Source organism: Hydra viridissima, unplaced genomic scaffold, assembly GCF_058129835.1.
Source record: "Hydra viridissima isolate aposymbiotic clone 2 unplaced genomic scaffold, HvirCarnegie_v1 scaffold_11, whole genome shotgun sequence".
Taxonomy (NCBI): domain Eukaryota; kingdom Metazoa; phylum Cnidaria; class Hydrozoa; order Anthoathecata; family Hydridae; genus Hydra; species Hydra viridissima.
Window position 1 is genome coordinate 7,287,121 of NW_028324310.1, and position 19,344 is coordinate 7,306,464.

Below are 19,344 nucleotides of genomic sequence, written 5' to 3' on the forward strand. Positions count from 1 at the left end.
ATGCGTACATTATAGCATTTAAAACTTGGTGAAGTAATCTGTCTTTTGAAGAGAGAAGATGTTCTGTCGGAAAGCTTTAGTTTCTTTCTGATCGAAATGACGAAACTATAATACTTAAATCATCGAGAATCTCTTCAATACTATAGCTAATATTACTGCTTTTATCGCGAAATAATTTTATTTTTTATCTTATTTTTGAAAAGCTCGTCATCTCAGAGTCAAATTTAAGTATTTGCAACGTTGCCTACATTAAGTAAACAAACCATACCTGATACACTTAACTTGATAATATTATTATATGGCTGCAACAGCAACTCGTAACGTTTCAGACGTCAGCAAGTAAGTAATTTTTTTCTTCAATGTATTTTGTTTTAAGTTCTGACATAATAGTCACTAGCCTAGCATCTTTTTCTAAATCCAACTAAATACTTCAAAGAATCTATGAAAATCTTAATCTAAATCCTACTTTCAAAGAGCATTCCCAAAAAGATTTCTCAAAAAAGTTCTTTTCTTAAATTTGAAATTGGTAATTAAAATGATGAAAATTTTGAATAATCATCTTATTAATTACCAGTTTCAACTTTGTTTTCTTCACTTATAGTTAAGTATATATAGTGTGTTGTCTCACATAAGCTACATTTTACTACATTCATGTCAACATTTTGTTTCAATTAATAGCAACTTTTTTTATTGCGGCCTATTGATTTAAATAGAATACTACTAAATATGCTTTTAATTTCTTGAAAGAATATGGTTGAGCTGTTTATTTGAATCATTTTTTTGAATTTAAACCTCAAAAGTTTAGTTTTTATCCAATAACATTTTAGCAAATAATGCATTATTTGCTTAAACATTATTTAGGTCAGATGATGTTGTAAAAGCTGCTGACTGGAAGTTAAATTTAAAAATCCCCCCTAAAGATCAAAGAATAAAAACAGCTGTAAGTGTTATACTATAATGTTATGTATTAAGCTGGTGCTCCTTATTTAATAGTTTTGTAATATACTGTCTTGAATTTTTTTATACCATTTTTTCATACAAGCTAAGTTAGTATCAAGAATTTCAGATTGTTATATTGAGTTTATATTTGTTTTTAGTACTTATGATTTGTGTCAGTAGTTTAAGCATGGTGTTCTAAGCTCTGAAGTTCTAAGACTGATGCTTGTTTTAAAAAGAATAAAACACTAAGCTATTTATAACTTGCAATATTATTTCATTGATTGCCGTTCTTAAATGACATCTAAATAAGTACAGATGCTGTAGTTGTAAATACCATTACTGAATCTACATATAACCTAAAATCTGATTTTTAACAAAAGAAAAAAAATTATTTCAAATAAAAGAAGCACAATGACATATTTGTAAAATGATATTAAAGTCAAGAAATCTCATTTAATTGCCAAAATTGATGAAAAAAATCTATAACAAATAAAAATAAAAAGTTTGAATTCTTTGACCCCTTCCCCTTTATAAATCTAATGTTTGAAATTAAATAGTAATTTATTTCAAGAAAAATGCATTTAAAATTTTATATTTTGCTATACTGATAATACTTGAAGCCCTGTTGTAAATCTTTTTTTTTTTTTTTTCTTCAATTTAGGTGTACTTAAAAAAACAAAAACTAGTAGATACGAGATTCTATGATTTTTAGATTTCTAAAAGAGTCCCTTTTTGTCCAGGCTTTTATAAAATTTGGGGAGAAAGCTCATTTTTTGAGGTGTTTTTTCTAATTGTTCTGAATTTAAACTTATGTAAACTTATGAATTTGGTTTACAAAAAATTATTTAGAAGTAATATAAAAAAAAAAATTCAAACAGGAATATTCCTTATCAACAAATTTGTTATTCCATGTATTTCTAGAGTGAAATTCTTGAAATCACTGTTTATCTTGATAAAATATCCAATTCATTGATGCTTGGTGTTATATTCAATAACACATTTCTATAACTGGCCTCTATAATCAGGTTAATCAGGGTTTCTTTTAGCACTGAAAATTGAATGCAAGCCTTCTGGTGATTACTCACTAAAAATGTCCAATGCTGTACCATTAGCAATAAATTCAGGAACAAGGTTGAGCACTGCATGGGCTTTTGGGGTGATTGAAACTGGGAGTTAAAAAATATGAGTTTTTAAAGTCTTTGATATGTTTATCATATGCAGTACTTAATGTTACTCTGAAGCAGTTGCTTGTAACACTCTTAAAATGTTGGAATGTTTTCACAAAGCCAAGCAAATGGTCTGCTTTTTCTCTTTAGACAATTCTTTGCAAACCATCCATATTCTTCAAAAGCTTATGATAATCCCAACAAACTCTCCACCATGATAAGGTTGTAATTTTAGTTTGAGAAGTAATGGGCAATATTTGTCTTTGTGCCACATTTGTAGCATTGATTTGTAAAGATCATTTATTATTTCAAGCAAAAGATGAAGTTCCATTGGGGTAATAAACTCAATAACTAGTATAAGCTCTTCTTGGTCAAACAACGGGTTATGACCAATGTTAAGAAAATCTTTGTATTGTATCCTATTAAATCTGAAATTTCTTGGAGCTCCCTGACTTTAGAGCTCATCAGACAAAATGTCACACCAGCAGGGTGTTTACTTGAGTGAGACTGAATACCACAGGTGATATTGGCTAACTTCATGTCACATGCAATAAAGAAAAGCACATCAATTTTCCCAAATAGGCTTAAAATTTTTTGACATTTTTATTAGTTTCTAAAACATATTCAACAACAGCAACAAAGAGCTGACGCTTGGCACTTGTTTTTTGCCCATGTTGCCCAGTCTGTAAGCTTTTGTCAGTTAAGTTGCCATTTTATAAGAAACTAAAATGAGGTTTTTTAATAAACATTCACTGTGTGTTTAGCTTTCCTGAAAAGCTTGTTAATTTTTTTCAATAAGAAAGTCAATGGAAATTTTATACACATTATCTTACATTTGATAGATAACTATACAAGAAAACACTGGAAGGGGCTATTAATAAGTTTGAAATCTCAATAAAAAGTGCATTCAGTAAAACTAAGTATTTATTAATTAAGCAACTCTAAAGCTGTTGTAAAAATTGTGGCAAATGAATTATTTTTTATGCATGTTTATATTGTAGATTTCAAACAAATACTATTTGTTTACAAATAAGAATACTGTCTATTACTATTATTATCTCAACATATTAAAATGCAGAATTAGTAGTATTATTTTTTAAAGTTTGTTTAATCATTCTAGGATGTTACTGCTACTAAGGGGAATGAGTTTGAAGATTATTGTTTGAAACGTGAACTTCTTATGGGTATATTTGAAAAAGGTTTTGAGAAACCTTCCCCGATTCAAGAACAAAGTATACCTATTGCACTAGCTGGAAGAGATATTATGGCAAGAGCAAAGAATGGAACAGGAAAAACTGGTGCATACTTAATCCCTTTATTAGAAAGAGTTGATTCCACAAAAGACTTTATTCAAGGTTAGTTATTGTTGTATCAAGATTTTCTTGCAAAAAGTTTCAACTGCAGTTATGCTTTAATAGTGCTTTAATTCCCTGTTACTAATTAAAAACTGTTTTTCTAAATGTTTACTCTCTGTTCTGAGTTTGATTAAAGTTTATAAAAGAGTTTTAAATGATTGGTTTTGTTAAAGCTATTGAAAGATTGCTAATTGCTATTAAAATCTTTACACTGTTATGAATAACAAAAAAATCAGTTTTACTTTTGATTTTACTTTTGAGTTTTAAAACACTTTAAACAGATGGGATAAAAAAAATTTTTATTCAAATAACTGTTGCTAGATATTTTTGTTATTTAAAAGACTTAATGTTTTTAGAATATTTTTAGCCTTAGTTCTTGTTCCAACCAGAGAGCTTGCTCTACAAACTTCTCAAATATGTAAAGATCTAAGTAATCATCTTGGCACTAAAGTTATGGTAACATTGGGTGGGACCAGTTTAAAAGATGATATAATGAGACTTTATCAAACAGGTAAATACAGGGTGTACAAAAAGTATTCTTTTTATATATATGTATATGTAAGCCAAGAATTCTTTTACTTTTTTAACAAGACTGGACTTCTGTACTTTCATTAAAGTCTTACACATTTTTTAGGTTCTAAAAAAATGATCACCTATAACCCTAGTTTATGTATAATTTTTGCATAAATTAGATATTTAATTTTGTAGTCCATGTGGTTGTTGCTACTCCTGGAAGAATACTTGATCTAATGAAGAAAGGTGTTGCTGATATGTCAAAATGTCAAATACTTGTTATGGATGAAGTAAATTACCTCTTAATTTTTTAAATTTCAACAAATTTTAAAACATTTATTTTATGAGCCCTAAATAATTTTTTAAAGTACATAATTCAGTATTGAGAAATATAAAAAGTAATCTTTATTGGTAATTTTTTTCCTAAATGTATTGACCATCCTCCTGTGGAGACTTGTTACTTTCTATAAACCACAATTTAAAGCATAATAAAAATGATCAAATCAGTTATAAGATTTGTAAAACTTTTGAAAGAAAATATTGAACTGCACTTGGCTTGTATCGTCTGTCAGTAAAAATGATATACTGGTTGATCACTTATTACTTAAAATATACTGGTTGAAATAATATACTAGGTGATTATCTTAATATGCTGTCTATTAAAAAGTGTGTTATCTTTAAATAACTGAATAATTTCTAGAAATAATATTACTGAACTAAATAAGTGAAATAGGAAACTTGAATTTAATCTTGTAAGTTTTTTAACCTATCAACAACTTGATCAATTATAAAGCTAGTTGCCTTTGATAATTAACTTTTTAGTAATATATATTGGTAATTAACTTTTATAATAATACTTGGATAACTTTTCATATTCCATTTGTTACCCTATTACTCTTACTATTTTAGGCTGACAAGTTACTATCTATGGATTTCAAAAAGTTGCTTGATTCACTAATACAAATGCTTCCTGATAATCGACAAGTGCTGTTATATTCTGCTACATTTCCATATTCTGTTAAAGAGTTTAAGGTATAAAGTATTGAATAATTACAAGTCATTCCATAGACAAAGCATATATTTTTTCTTAGTCAACAGAGAGTTTGATAAAATATGTGACAACAGTAATATCTTGACAAGATTAATTTATATGAATTTTTAGGGCTAAAGATTTTTAGGAGAGTCACATGATAATTATAATTTTATGATAAGTTTACCTTATACCAACCACAAACATTTAATGCTTTTATTGAACAAAAACTCTTAGGTTAACATTAAATCCAAACAATGACCTGGTTTTATGTATATGTTATTGAAAATGTGATGATGGCTCTTCAAGCTAAAGGTTAAATAAATTAATGCCAACAAGCTAAAAAAAAATTTTTTTGAAAGAATTTTTCTTTCAATAAATTCTTTTGTAAGCATATTATAACTCTATCATTGGGGCTGTTTATATGAACCGGGCTAGCCCATTTAGCCAAGCTGGTTCGTTTAAACGAGATCTCGCAAGCTTTAAGATTAACAAATAAAAATTAAACTTGTTTACATTACAAATGGGCCAGCCCGGATAACTGAGATCTCAATTGTTTAGAGTGGGATCCTACCAACGCGAGACAGTTTTCTTCATAATACGTATGCGTTGTTTTTTTTTTTATAATAAACTTTTAAAATGTCTGAAAGTGAAATGCTCAAATTTAATTATAAAGAAAATAATGAAACAAAGCCTGTGAAAGTTTAAGCAATCATTCTGACGAATTTGTAATACAAGAATTAAATTCTCAAGAAAATAAAAAGCGAATGATGTCTTTGGAAGTTTAAGCAAACATTCTGACGAATATAAAACTAAAAAAGTATCTGGAAGTTTAAGCAAGCAATTTAAATGGGGTGCAAAAATGGTAGAAGATTTAATAGATTCTATACAGGCATATAAATCCTCTATGATGTTTAAAAATTTAGACTTTGACGCTGATAAACAAGCACAGTATTCTTGTATCAGAAAGGATATGGCAAATAAATGTTGATGAAAACTTGTTTGGTTCAAGATCAGACATTCCAAATTCACCTTTAGGTTTTAAACAGCTATCTAGTCAAGACCAAGCCCTCCTTAAGACAGAGTTTTGTTGGAAAAAAAAGAATCCAGGAAAAAACAAAAGAAATTAGATAAGTATTTTCTAAAGCTGTAGTGTCTGGGTCAAGGAGTGGCAATGGGAAAATTGTTTTTGAACACTATGATAATCTTGTCTCTATGGGGTGGTTCAGCTAATAGTAAGCCATTACCATCTGGTATTTCAAGTAGTGAAAAAATAACATTAAATAATGATGAAAATGTAATCAGTTATCATGAGGATATTTCAGACTGTAAGGGTTAGGGTTAGGGTTAGACTGTAGCACTGTTAGACTGTTAGGACTGTAGCAATAATGAAAATGAATTAAAACAAAAAAAAAGAAAAACATCTGTCGTTCCAAAACTTATTGACAATAAAAGAAAAATGCTTGAAAAGAATCTTTCAGCAGCACAGAGAGATAAACTTTTTTTAAATGAAATGAAAAGTGATCTAACTAAAGCCATAAAAGAATCCAATGAATCTTTTTCTGATTGCATAAAAGACATTAGTAAATCAATTAGTGATATAAGCAAGGGTTTGTGTTCCTCTATGGAATTACTTTCCAGGACACTGATCTCTCAACAACAAACATCTGCTGTTCAAACTCTTACACCTCAGCATTTTATTTATCAAAACAATAGAGCTTTTCAACCTATTTGGATTCAGAAAAATGAAAGCCACGAAAAGTCAATTGACGATAGAAATACACAAGCTTAACTTGTTGTTATTTATGAACTTTATTAGACATGTAAGCATTTATGTTAATTTTTTTTTTTTTTTAAACTTGTTCAATTTGTCCATCAAAAAATCATAATAAAACTGGAACAAAAATGTTAAAAACTTTTTATTTTATTAAAAGATGAGAATTGTTTTTTGTTATATTTGTTTTTAATCTGTGTAAAGAGTTTGCTTTTGAACATAATTTTCATTAATGTACTCAGTTAATGCTTTTTGAATAACTTCACCTTCACTGTCAATACAAGAAAAAATTGGATCTGGTAAATTTCTAAAATTTCTTTCATTTTCATTTACCTCAACTTGTATTTTTACTAACTCTTCATCAATACAAATATTGTGTCGTTCACAAAAGTTATGCAAAATAAAACATGCATAAATTACTGTTCGAATTTTTTCAAGTTTTAAATCCCTTTTTTTTTTAATAGCCATTGTAAATTGTATAAGATGAATTTGAATGCTAATAGTTTGTATATTGATCATTTTTAAAGTTGTAAAGGTAAGAATTTGTTTATGTAATGGTAAGGAATCCATTTTTCACCTTTTAATTTTTTTTTAACTGGGTGCGTGATGTAAACAAATATTTCATCCCGGTTTAGCGGGCTAGAAAAAATCCATATAAACTTAATAACAATATTCATCTCACCGAAGTGAGACAGCCCGACTAACAGAGCCAGCCCGATTCATATAAACAGCCCCATTGAGTCATTTTAATTGCAACTATAATTGTCATTTCTTAATACTTCCAAGTAGGTAAAATCTGTATTCTATCATTTTTTTTACCACAAACCTTGATCAGGGAAAAACGTTTAAAGTAAAAAGTTAATTGGTAGAAGATAATTAACAGAATAATAGTTTATAAGGTTAAACATATTCTTAATGAGCTTATTCTTAGTGAGCTTATTCTTAATTGGAGTTATAAATGAAATGGAAAAAAAAATCCTAACTAAACTTTGTTGATTTTTGGCATTAGGATAATGAATTACACATTCTTCATTAATGAATGTGTAATTAGTTTAGTTCAACTCAACATTACCTGAATGACACGTCATTTTGTTCTAGACTTAGTGAATCATTTGAAAGTTCTTGTTTAATTAACTAGTTCAACTCTGACAATCTGACAGCGATAACTCAGTACTGATCTTTTATGTCAATAATTAAATGAATTGAATGTACACTTACACTAGTTTGTGTAAAGGTATATTGATATGAATAAATCAAGTTGTCAGTTACATATTAGCTGATGAATTAAATCATTTTATTAGTCTTAAACTTCAACTTGACCGAAATTTTTGCAATCTCAATTAAAGATTAAAAAAACTTAATCTCGCACAGCTTTATTGGAAACCAAACAACCAAAAAAGACCATTTTGTAAAGAAAGACTTGTAAACATTCTGGTTATGAATGTTTATAATGTCTGTGATTAAATCCATTATTTTATAATCAAATAACTTTTTCAGAAGATCAAGAAAAATACAACTCTTAGTCAGACATAAAGGTATTTCTGACTGAATTGTATGTATGTATGTATGTATGTATGTATGTATGTATGTATGTATGTATGTATGTATGTATGTATGTATGTATATAAACACACACACACACACTTAACCATAAAATTAATGCATCACTTATACATTTCAATTTATTTTAAATGTCACCAATATTATTATATATTTTGACAAACATTATCTAGTGTTGTTATCAATATTGACTAAATCGACTAAAACTCAATTAGTTAAAAGTCAAATTTAGTCGACTTTGAAGAATGGAATAGCTGTTAATACATCCTGATTTAATGAACTATGGGTCTCCAACTAATCAACTAAAAGTTGATTTAGTTGGGTAATCATCCAACATCCTTATTTCAATTTTTTTACTTGTTTTAATTTTATCAAATTTAATATTGTTATGATGCTGACCAATTAGTAAAGAGATATCTTTATAAGTTGTCTATCTTGCAAAGATAAACTATTTATAAAGATTGAGTCGTGCGTAAGAATATCATTCAAAGTAGTTTTTTTAATTCAACCAAAATACCAGAACATTGAACCTAATTTGCTGTATCACATAAACTTAACTCTTAGCTTACTGAATGTAGCAGCGCTTCATTAATCTTTTTCTCATTATAGTAACCAGTTGATGCTTTTCAAAACAAAATGCTAAATAATTTATAGTACTCAGTTAAGGATGCAAAAACCTTTTATAAATCTGCCACCCCAAAAAAAGTTTAGCTGCCCCATCTGCCACCACCTATCTTTGCCACTGTTTTTTATGAAGTAAATTTTTTGTTAATTTTTTGCTTTAATTGTGAAAAATGATATAAATGCTTATCTATGTTTTTTTTTTTTTTCTTTACTTTATTATAATAATTTCCATTTCATTTTGTTTATTCAATTATAATTTATCTAATAGAATAGATGAACTAAAATTGAACAAAGAAAATGCTCTTAAAATGACAACAGTATGTGTTATTATAACAGTATTATACAACACTTAGTTTTTTTGTTTACTCTCTTAAAGTTCTACTTGTTTTACAGTATCTAAAAAATAAGTTGTCAAGCAACATTAAAGTATACGCTTATAATATTTAAATATTATCATATACTTTAATGTTGCTTGACAATTTTTTAGTCAAATATTTGAATAAAAAATTTGTTCAAATACTTCAACTAAATCCACTTTTAGTTGATTAAGTTGACTTTCTAAATGTATTAACCAATTTTGTTCAACATAGAAAAACAGATTAATCAATTTAGTCAACAGTCAAATAATTTCAAAGTCGTAACAACATTAATATTAAGAAAAGGACACATGCACATAATTATTTTGATGATAGTAATAAAATTGACTTTGAGGATGGTGGAAAAAAAAAAAAAGCTAAAACCAAAGATATGGTTTGTTTAAACAAAATAAAGTAAAATGATTATTATTGTTATGCATACTAATACAGCTTAAATTGAAACATTTGACTTATCTAATATTTCCACCTCTTGATGTTATTACAGCCTAACAGTGCTGTGGCATACTTTCAATTAGAGATCTAATTGTTTCTTGAGGGATACCTTCCCACACGCGAATTAGACTTTATCGCAGCTTGTCTAGGCTGTTAGGTGGTGGGTGTTCGCTTCTAACATGGTGTCCCATTATGTCCCAAAGATGCTCTATTAGGTTCATATCTGGACTGCAAGCTGGCCATTCAAAAGCTTGAGCACTAACATTATTTAAGTATTCAGTAACAATATGTGCTGTATGTGGGCTAGCATTATCTTACATAAGAATGAATTCATCGCCAATGTATGGTGCAAAAGGTACCACAAAAGATTCTAAGTGTCTGCTATGTATTGTTGAGAGGTCAGATGTCCACCTTCGACAATAAAAAGCTCTATGCAAGCTGTTTAAGATATTCTGGCCCATACTATCAATGAGCCGCCTCCATATAAAGTGGTTTCTCTAATGTTTCAAGCGAAATATCTTTCATTTGGTCTTCTGTACACTCTTGGGCAGCAATCAGAACTTACAAGACAAAATTTCGACTCATCTGTAAATAAAACCTGTTCCTTATCATGTATTTCCCAATTCATATGCCTCCTTGCAAAAGCTAGTCTCTTCAGTGGTCTACAGTCAATCTGGGACCAGTAGCTGCTGCCTGAGGTCATAAATTTAAAGCACGAAGTCTTCTTATGGTATTTTGACTAACCGCAGTTCCATGAACCTCAGCAAGTTATATTTGGAGACTTTGTGCGCAGTAGTGAACCATTCTCTAAGTGTTTGAAGCATTAAAAATCGGTCCTCCACAGCATCGGTACCTCCTGGTCTGTCTTAGCCAATTTGTCTAAGTGTGATTATTGGTCTCTAAAAACCATTGTAGAACCTTACCGACTTGTATGAGACACTCCAAATCTTATACCAAGTTTGTGATTTGTTAATCCTCCATTGAACAAAGTAACAATTCCAACACATTCATCATGACTTAAATTTTGTCTAGAACACTGTATTGCAAACAGATGTGTTGCTCAAATGACAGTTATCTTTTCTACTGTTAAAAGAATTTAAAACCAATACATACTTTTCTTTTAGAAGTGAACTTTAATTACAGCAAAACATGCTACTTAAGAAAAGCTGCTATAATCTTGAAATTAAATAAGGGAAATGAAATGAAACCTATAAAAAGCATAACAAACATTGTTATCATCTTTGTAATTGATAAGTCAGTGAAATGCATAATATTTTTCAAAATAAGTTAGAATTATTAAGTGGTGCGTTTATTTTGTGGTTAAGTGTATGTATGTGTGTGTGTGTGTATATATATGTATGTATGTATGTGTGTGTGTGTGTGTGTGTGTGTGTGTATATATATATATATATATATATATATATATATATATATATATATATATATATATATATATATATATATATATATATATATATATATCTGTGTGTGTATGTTTTACCTGTGTTATAGGGTTGACTTAATGTTATAAGATGTTTAAGTAATGTTTATTTAAAATTTTTAAGGTATACTTATTTTGACAAAACGCTGTATGATGCAATTCAATAAAATAAGTTTTTAAATGGATATAAATGAGGATAGGGTGCAGGAATGATTTGTTTCTCCAGCTCTGTATATATTTTGATATATTTATAAGTTATAAATATAAAAATTTAGGAGCTATTAATTTTAACTCTATTTACTCATAAAGAGTTCTAAAAAATTTCATGTATAATTTATCAAAGTTCTGGGGGTCAAAATGTACTGGGTTTTTGGGCCTCCAGCCAAAATATGAGCCCTGGCCTTTTGATCCTTGTGGCAAAGACAAGAAAATATTCATTATGTCAGTATGTGAAATACTAAAGTACTTAAATTTTTTTCTTAGGACAAATATTTATCAAAACCATATGAAATAAACCTAATGGATGAATTAACTTTGAAAGGAATTACTCAAGTAAAAATATTTTTAATTTGTCTGTGAAATATACTTATTTGCTTTAATTATTTGGTTAGTTAAGTTTCTTAAATAGTGTTGTTATTCCTTGATTCATTTTTATAACTCCTTGCATACATATGGGTTCTTTTTATTTATTTGTTAATGACTATTTAGCCAAAAGTAGTTAAACAGCTGTCTTCTATGTATTGTATCTCTAGTATTATGCATTTGTTGAGGAAAAGCAAAAGGTGCATTGTCTAAACACATTATTTTCAAAGGTATGTAAGTTTATATTATCAATTTAGGTGTAGGAATTAGACCAGAGACTTTAAGCTTTGATAGGCTTGAGCCAAGCTTCTAATGCATGCTTGGGCCCAAGCTTATCTAAATATCTTGTATATAGCATCACCCTATAAATCTTTTTGCATCTACCCAGAGGCTTAATGATCTAATTAACATTTCAAAATTTAAAAAGCAGAGGACAATAGAACTTCTTGTTTCGGTTTAGAAACTTAAATATAAAAGGTGTCTTACTTTTTTAAGTCCACTATATTTCAAACAAAGCTAATTATTGTTACTTCTCCAAAATGTATTCAATAGGACTTTAAAATATGACAAATTAACAATTTTAGCTTTGTTATTTGCTCTTTTCAATTTCATATCTATATTTTTTCATAACACTGTAAAAAAAATCGTAATTGATTATTTCAAGTAAAAACACAATTTCACATAAACTTAAAAGAAATTTTCAGAGTTAGCTATAATAAATATGACAAAAACTTTTAGTATGTATTGCAGTTTAAAAACAAAATATAAAAAGCGCAGCATTCCAAATAAAGAAAATTGACATTTAAAGTGAAAAGCATTGAAATTTATTTGATAGGATATCCTTATATATAAAACAATGCATATGATTTAACAATCTAAGACAACAATTATTTGAAATATTGTAATATATTTTATAAATTTAGTACAGTTAAATCCTAGTAATTCAAACGCCTGTTAATTTGAACTTTTTTTAAACTGTTTTCTTTGTACCCTGGGAATTGTCTGATAAGATTTTCTAGTTAAGTCAAATCTAAGATAGCTCAAAATTCATGTCCAACTATTTTTTTGTCCCCTGTTGGCAAATTCTGACTCAAACTTTTCATATGAATAATAATCTCTTAGACAGAATTTTAATACCAATTAATAAAGAAGTCATTGTATTGCCAGTTACTTTTACAGATGTTTTCTTTTGAGTTGTAAAGCATAAATAATTGCTTCTTTTTTTTTAACTCTAAATTTGCAACATGGCAACAGCTGCAACTAAATATTAGATGGCATCCCAAAGTCAAAGGTGGCTTTAACTTATGGTATACTAAAGAATACCATATCCACTTAGTTGAGAAACAAGAAAAAGATCTTTGATGCTAAGAAGAATTAGATGGATGGCTCTTTGAGGAATTGGTTTGTGAAATCAATCGGCAGTTTATGAACTAAGAATGAAAAGTTTTATTAGTTGATAATTATCCACTCCATGCAACCATTAAGATTCCCATATCAATTGAGTTTAACTTTCTACCACCAAACACTACCCCAAAGCTTCACCTGATGGACCTAGGCATAATTAGGTCACTTAAAGCCCATTATAGAACATTGTTTGTTAAAAAGTTTTATGAATTTAATAGAGAAATAAAAAACCCTTCCTAAGTTCTCTATATTGGATGCCATGCAAATGCTTGGTGTTGCCTGGGGTAAAGCAAAAACCTGAAACTATTCACAACTGTTTTGCTAAAACTGGAGTTTCAAAGAAAAAGTGTCCTGATACCTTGCTAGATGTGGATAATCCCTTTGATGATCTCATAGACCAGTTAGAAAACTTTGCAATTCATACCTCCAAGTTCTTCCCTGAAGGAATATCAGTAAGATGTTTGTCCATGGATGATCTTGTCAATAATACTGAGTCAATGAATTCTAAAGAGATTATCAGATGTGTTAGGGAAAGAAACTTTTGATGCTGAAGAAGAAAATAGTGGTGTAGATTTTTTGATCAAACTAACTTGCCTTTAATTGTGTATTGTATGTCAAGCCTTAGAGATACCATGAAGCTACATGATATTCAGTGACAATCATGAGTCTATTCATAAATCCATGAACCAAAAATATGAAACTGTGGGAAAAGAATCAGAAAAGCTAAAACAAACTGATATTGGTAACTTGCTTCACTAAATCTTTTTATATCTTTTTTTTTTTTTTTAGTAAAATGGTGTACATGTTTTTTTTTTTTATATAAGCATAACGCTTATAAGCATATGGAGGCTCAGATTTGGAAAAAAAAAAGCATATGTAAGCATATTCGTGAGCCTCCATAAACTATTTTAAAAATTTGAATTTCATTTACTTAAAATTTTAAATATATATATTTCTAAATTTATTATTTGTAAAAGAACAAAAGCTTGATAAATTTGTTTTTTTGCCGGACAATTTGAAGGGACAGATGCAGGAGAATTTTAAAGATGCTGTGGTTGCTGCTAAAGGACTTCTATGGTACGGTCTACCAAGTGCCACTGACCTTTAGCAACTAGTTGACGCAGGATATGCTGCCACTCTTAAAAGACTTATTGCGATTGAACATCAAAAATGGCTCAATAGAGATAATCATTTTGATAGATGGTTCAGTAATACACTGCAAAAGAGAGACGAATTTTGATTACACATTGGGCAGGGGAAGCATGGAAAGCTTTAAACACTTCAACGTATGACAAGCAAAGGAAGAAATGTTGGACAATGACTGGGTTTTTAATGACTTCTGGTGGCTCAGAAGATTCGCTTGTTAAACCAGAGGGCCTTGATAGTTACAAAGTGCTGCCACCATACATTATAGATCCTGGCAGTGATCAACCCATAGGAAATCAGGGTGATATTCAACTGGTGGAGGTAGATGATGCTATAAATGAAAGTGCCAACAAAATTCTTCCAGATGACACCTTTATTGGTCCGGACGAGAAGGAACGCGAAGTTCATATCTTTGATTTAATTGATAACATTTGTATATAGTATATATGTTTTATTTTTTGTTATTATACTATAACATTAATTTAGGTACATTAAAACCAAAGCAAATACAGAGCATAAGTCAACTTTTTATTTTTCTTATACCCATTAACTTTTAGTAACGCGCACACTTTAGGAAAGTATTGAAATAAGCATATTTTATTAGAAATATGCTTAAGCTTAAACATACCTTTTAGCCTCTTTTAACTTTTTGCTTAAGCATACCCGAGCCTGTTTCAAAAATTTCATATCCTTATAAAAAAAAAACATGTATATGTCTTGTGCTAATGTTTTAGCTTATATTAAAAAAGGGGGGTGATTTACCAGGATTTAGCTGTATTTGAATTTAAAATGATGAATGTGGAAAAACTTTAGCTATATGGTAAAAATTCTTCCTTGCTACAATTAAGGCACCCAAAATCCTCTAAAATAAAAGATGTGCAGATAACACAAAACTGCTGAAGGAAACAAAAGTTAAAGCTGAAATCAAAATTAGTTTTAAAAAAAATCATATTCTTATAAAAACTTTCATATAAACTACTTGAATAACTTCAAAATAGTCTTAATGTTTATAAAACTTTCACCTTGTTCTTAAAGCTCATGTTTTACCAAGTTTTTAGATCTTGAATTTGACTGAAAATTGGACTGAAGCTCCAGTAAGTCTATAAGCTTCAAATGGGTTCAATCAAACAAATAATAGAGAGACAGACAGAATAAAAGAACAACCTAGCACAGAAGTCTTTAGTTTCTAGTGCAAATGCATTATGCAACCTTCTGAAGTTAGGCTATGCATAAGGTTTTTTAATTTTATATTTATTTACCATGCAGCTTCAAGTAAACCAGTCAATAATCTTCTGCAACTCTGTCCAAAGAGTTGAGCTTTTAGCTCGAAAGATCACACAACTTGGGTATTCATGTTTTTATATTCACTCAAGAATGCAGCAATCACATAGAAATAGAGTCTTTCATGACTTTCGTTCTGGGCAGTGCAGAAATCTAGTTTGTTCAGGTAAAAATTCAACAAAACTTTTTTGTTTACTTTTACTTACTAATTTTTCTTTTTAAAACAACACTTAAATGTGCTCTGACATTGTATCTAGATTTATTCACAAGAGGAATTGACATTCAAGCTGTTAACGTAGTTATAAATTTTGATTTCCCTAAAAACTCAGAAACATATCTTCATCGGATTGGGCGATCAGGACGCTTTGGTCATTTAGGTAATCTTGTAAGCTTTAGAATTTATGAATCTGATTTTTTCTTGATAATTATTATAAATTTCAATTTGAGTAAATTTAGATAAACTATTTTTCCTTATTTTTTGTTTACTATTTACTCAAATATTTGATATATATGATGATTAAAGAATTTCTTCACCTGAAATTAAATGAAGAGATTTTTATTTCTGATTGTGTTAAAATTCATGTAATGATGAAGTTATAATTAATGTAATCCAGTATAGATTAGTGTGTAAAAAATCAATAGCTAAAGCTATTTAGGTTCCAAAAAATATTTGATGAAAGACTTCATTTCTTAAATAAAAACCTCTACGGTTATACTTTGACATGTCTAACCCAAATTGGTGAATGCAAAAGATTAAAAAAAAAAAACTATTGTTATAAATCATTAAACACAAATTATTTGGTTTAGTGGTTTTAAGTTTCATATGTGACAAATTAAACCATGTACAACTTTTAAACCAGACATGCCTGAAGATTGAAAATATTTTTAATTAGATTATGTTTAAAGGACTCAGATTCCTGTGTCTATTTATATGTAAATTCTTGTATTCTGTTTGCAATACAGCCCTGGAATTTTTCCTTGTAACAAAATATTTGAATAATGTTGAAGGCAGATTTACAGCATTTTCCATTGTAATAACTGTTACCTAAAATCTCACAGAATCAGTTTTATGTATATATGCTTTATCATCTTTAATGACAATTCATTCCTATCAATAAATTACTAATACTATTACCATGTACTTGAGCTGAAAAACAGTTTTAATCTCTAAAGAATTGCTCTTTAAATATTTAATTTTTTGTGTTTTTTTTTTATCATCCAACTTTTTTGATATTTCTAAAGTTTAGATGTTTAACTGTATATACATGACAATTCTATTAGTATAACGTTTTAAATTTGCATGCTTTTGTGAATTCCGTTTATTTTGAGCAGACGCGTAAAATTTTTCTCAAATCTTTTTTTTTTTTTGACATTTTCATTTAAATCGTTTGACTGGTAGAACTTTTTTTTTTGTATATATGTTTTTATAAAAAAATCCCTTGAAAATCGTAAACATTTCTGTGACAAAATTCTTATATGCAAACTCTTAGTAAAATACATTAATAATTTTTGTTCTCTCAAAATCTGATCTTTTTAAGTGCATTATGATGATCATCTAGAATTTCTTCACCTGAATAAATGATAGAAATCAATGATACCTGAATGCCATTTTACTTTAGTCTATCAATATTTCTTTCAATATTTTCAGCCCAAATATACAGCTTCTGTAGCTTTAAATATTAAGTTTAATCTTTCTCTGAGAAAACATTTATAAAAGAAGTTGATATTTGCTTTATTATTTTTTTTTTTAAACGTGATAAAACATTACAAAAATGTAACAAGGAAAAGTTTTTGTTTGTTTGTTTATAAATTGTTTATAAATTGTTTATGCAAATTATGAAATATGATGAAGAATTTCCATGCTCATTCTGATAGTAATGAAGATTGGTTATCTCTGACTATACTTAAACTCTCTTTCAAAGCACTGTTTTGACAAAAGAATATTAGTTTCTGAATTTTTTAAAAATTATGTTAACAGTGCAGAATTTCTGATTGTGTTTAAGTTTTATGATTTTACATACAATATTTTTAAAGTAAATATGATGAAGAATTTCCATGCTCATTCTGATAGTAATGAAGATTGTTAATCTCTGAATATACTATAATTCTTAAAAAGAGCTAGTATGCATTGAAAAATGAAATAATAATGAAGTCGATTTTAGGCATCGCTCTGAACCTGATAACGTACGATGATCGTTTTACTTTGTATCAAGTAGAGCAAGAGTTAGGAACAGAAATCAAACCTATTCCACCTTCCATTGACAAAAGTCTTTATGTTGCAGAGTTTCAGATTGAGCATACTGAAGTTGAAAATAAAGATGAAGAATAAGAAAAAATAGCTTAGTGCTTGTGTTTTGTTGAGTTAAATTTTCATGTCAGCACATCATTATTAAGCTTTACAATTGTGGTGCTGGTTTTGTTAAGGATTATGTTTGACATTACGTAATACGTTTTTGTTTTTAAAAAACGGTATGCTTTAAAATGCTGTTCTTTGGTCTCAGATCAATATGCCTTTAAAATATGTTAATATATGGCTTTTGTTGAAAATGAAAGCATTCCTTGACTCTTTTTTTTTATTATTATTATTTTGTACAACATGTTCTGCTGTGTTGTCATATCTTGTATATAGTTTATAATATATCTAATTGCAAAGTCTACGATTTCGTGTTACATGTTTGTAATACCTTAAATGCGGCTATTCTTTATTATAGTAGTGTTATATTTTTTTCTTCATCTGACTATATTCACTTTGACAATCAGTTTCCTTTTTCCTTAGATTTGTTTTTTTTTTTTTTTGCTTGTTTTTCGATGTTTTAAATATTCTCTTTCGTTTTGGTTTTTAATGACTAAAAACGTAGTTCAAATGAAAGTTATTTTCAGAATTTAATCGATTTTATTAGGTCTATAAACCAAATACAAGTTTGCAACTAAAACTCGCAACATCGCGTTTATAAACATCTGGGAAGTTTATTTTTTAAGTATTGTGGCTGTGTTACTGTTTCGTGTGTATGTGTGTGTGTGTGTGTGTGTGTGTGTGTGTGTGTGTGTGTGTATATATATATATATATATATATATATATATATATATATATATATATATATATATATATATATATATATATATATATATATATATATAGATCTTTACTTGTCTTGACTATCAGCAATGCAATAAGTTCTTATTAGAGCAGCTAGGATAGCGACAGATGTATTTGTATCGTTTGCCTATACAAAACAAACCTATTGAATATGCAACAACTTCAGCCGTATTACAGCTGCCTTGTTTCGATATATTTTACGGACTTATTTATTTTTATGTGATAGATAGTCTTTATTTATGTGGATATAAAAGAAATGTAGCCCGTAAAAAATTTTCTTTTAACTTTCGTTGCCTTGTTATGTGAGCGTTGATGAACAAATACAGATTTTTAATTCAAGATTATTGCTAGACCTAACCGGGGTATTATATTTATTTGAGACAGCTGTTTGCTTTATACTATGCATTAATTCTGGCTTTCAGACACTTAAGATTACCTCGAGCTAATTTAAATTTTTTTTCTCCTAACAATTCGGCTAAAACTTCATTTTCTTATTTTTCTTTGATGCAAATGAATGACTGCCCACCAGACACTAGATAATCGGTATCGTATAAGTCGATACCGAGAAGAATGGTCTCGTATCGCATGGTATCGCTTATATACTTATGTCAATACTATCAGT

At 28.6% G+C, this 19,344-nt stretch overlaps 1 protein-coding gene and 1 non-coding gene across 3 annotated transcripts; both read left to right on the forward strand.

The window, feature by feature from the left end:
- LOC145191072 (putative ATP-dependent RNA helicase DDX6) lies at nt 1-18,281 on the forward strand. 2 transcript variants are annotated; one of them, XM_090065802.1, is made up of 11 exons: nt 5-339; nt 862-940; nt 3,226-3,460; nt 3,828-3,971; nt 4,169-4,263; nt 4,883-5,005; nt 11,695-11,763; nt 11,964-12,023; nt 15,610-15,790; nt 15,882-16,001; nt 17,787-18,281. In XM_090065802.1, exons 1-11 carry the CDS (start codon nt 299-301, stop codon nt 17,951-17,953), a joined length of 1,314 nt encoding a protein of 437 aa, XP_089921928.1. In that variant the 5' UTR covers nt 5-298; the 3' UTR covers nt 17,954-18,281. The 2 variants fall into 2 exon arrangements, 1 of the variants encoding a protein (XP_089921928.1); XR_016444743.1 differs by lacking the exons at nt 11,695-11,763; nt 11,964-12,023; nt 15,610-15,790; nt 15,882-16,001; nt 17,787-18,281 and adding an exon at nt 6,379-6,424 and having other exon boundaries at nt 1-339; nt 4,883-6,331.
- On the forward strand, nt 16,129-16,195 carry LOC149881961 (small nucleolar RNA SNORD36). Its single transcript, XR_016445322.1, has one exon. It is a non-coding gene; the product is annotated as a small nucleolar RNA SNORD36 (small nucleolar RNA).
- Nucleotides 18,282-19,344: the final 1,063 nt, after the last annotated feature.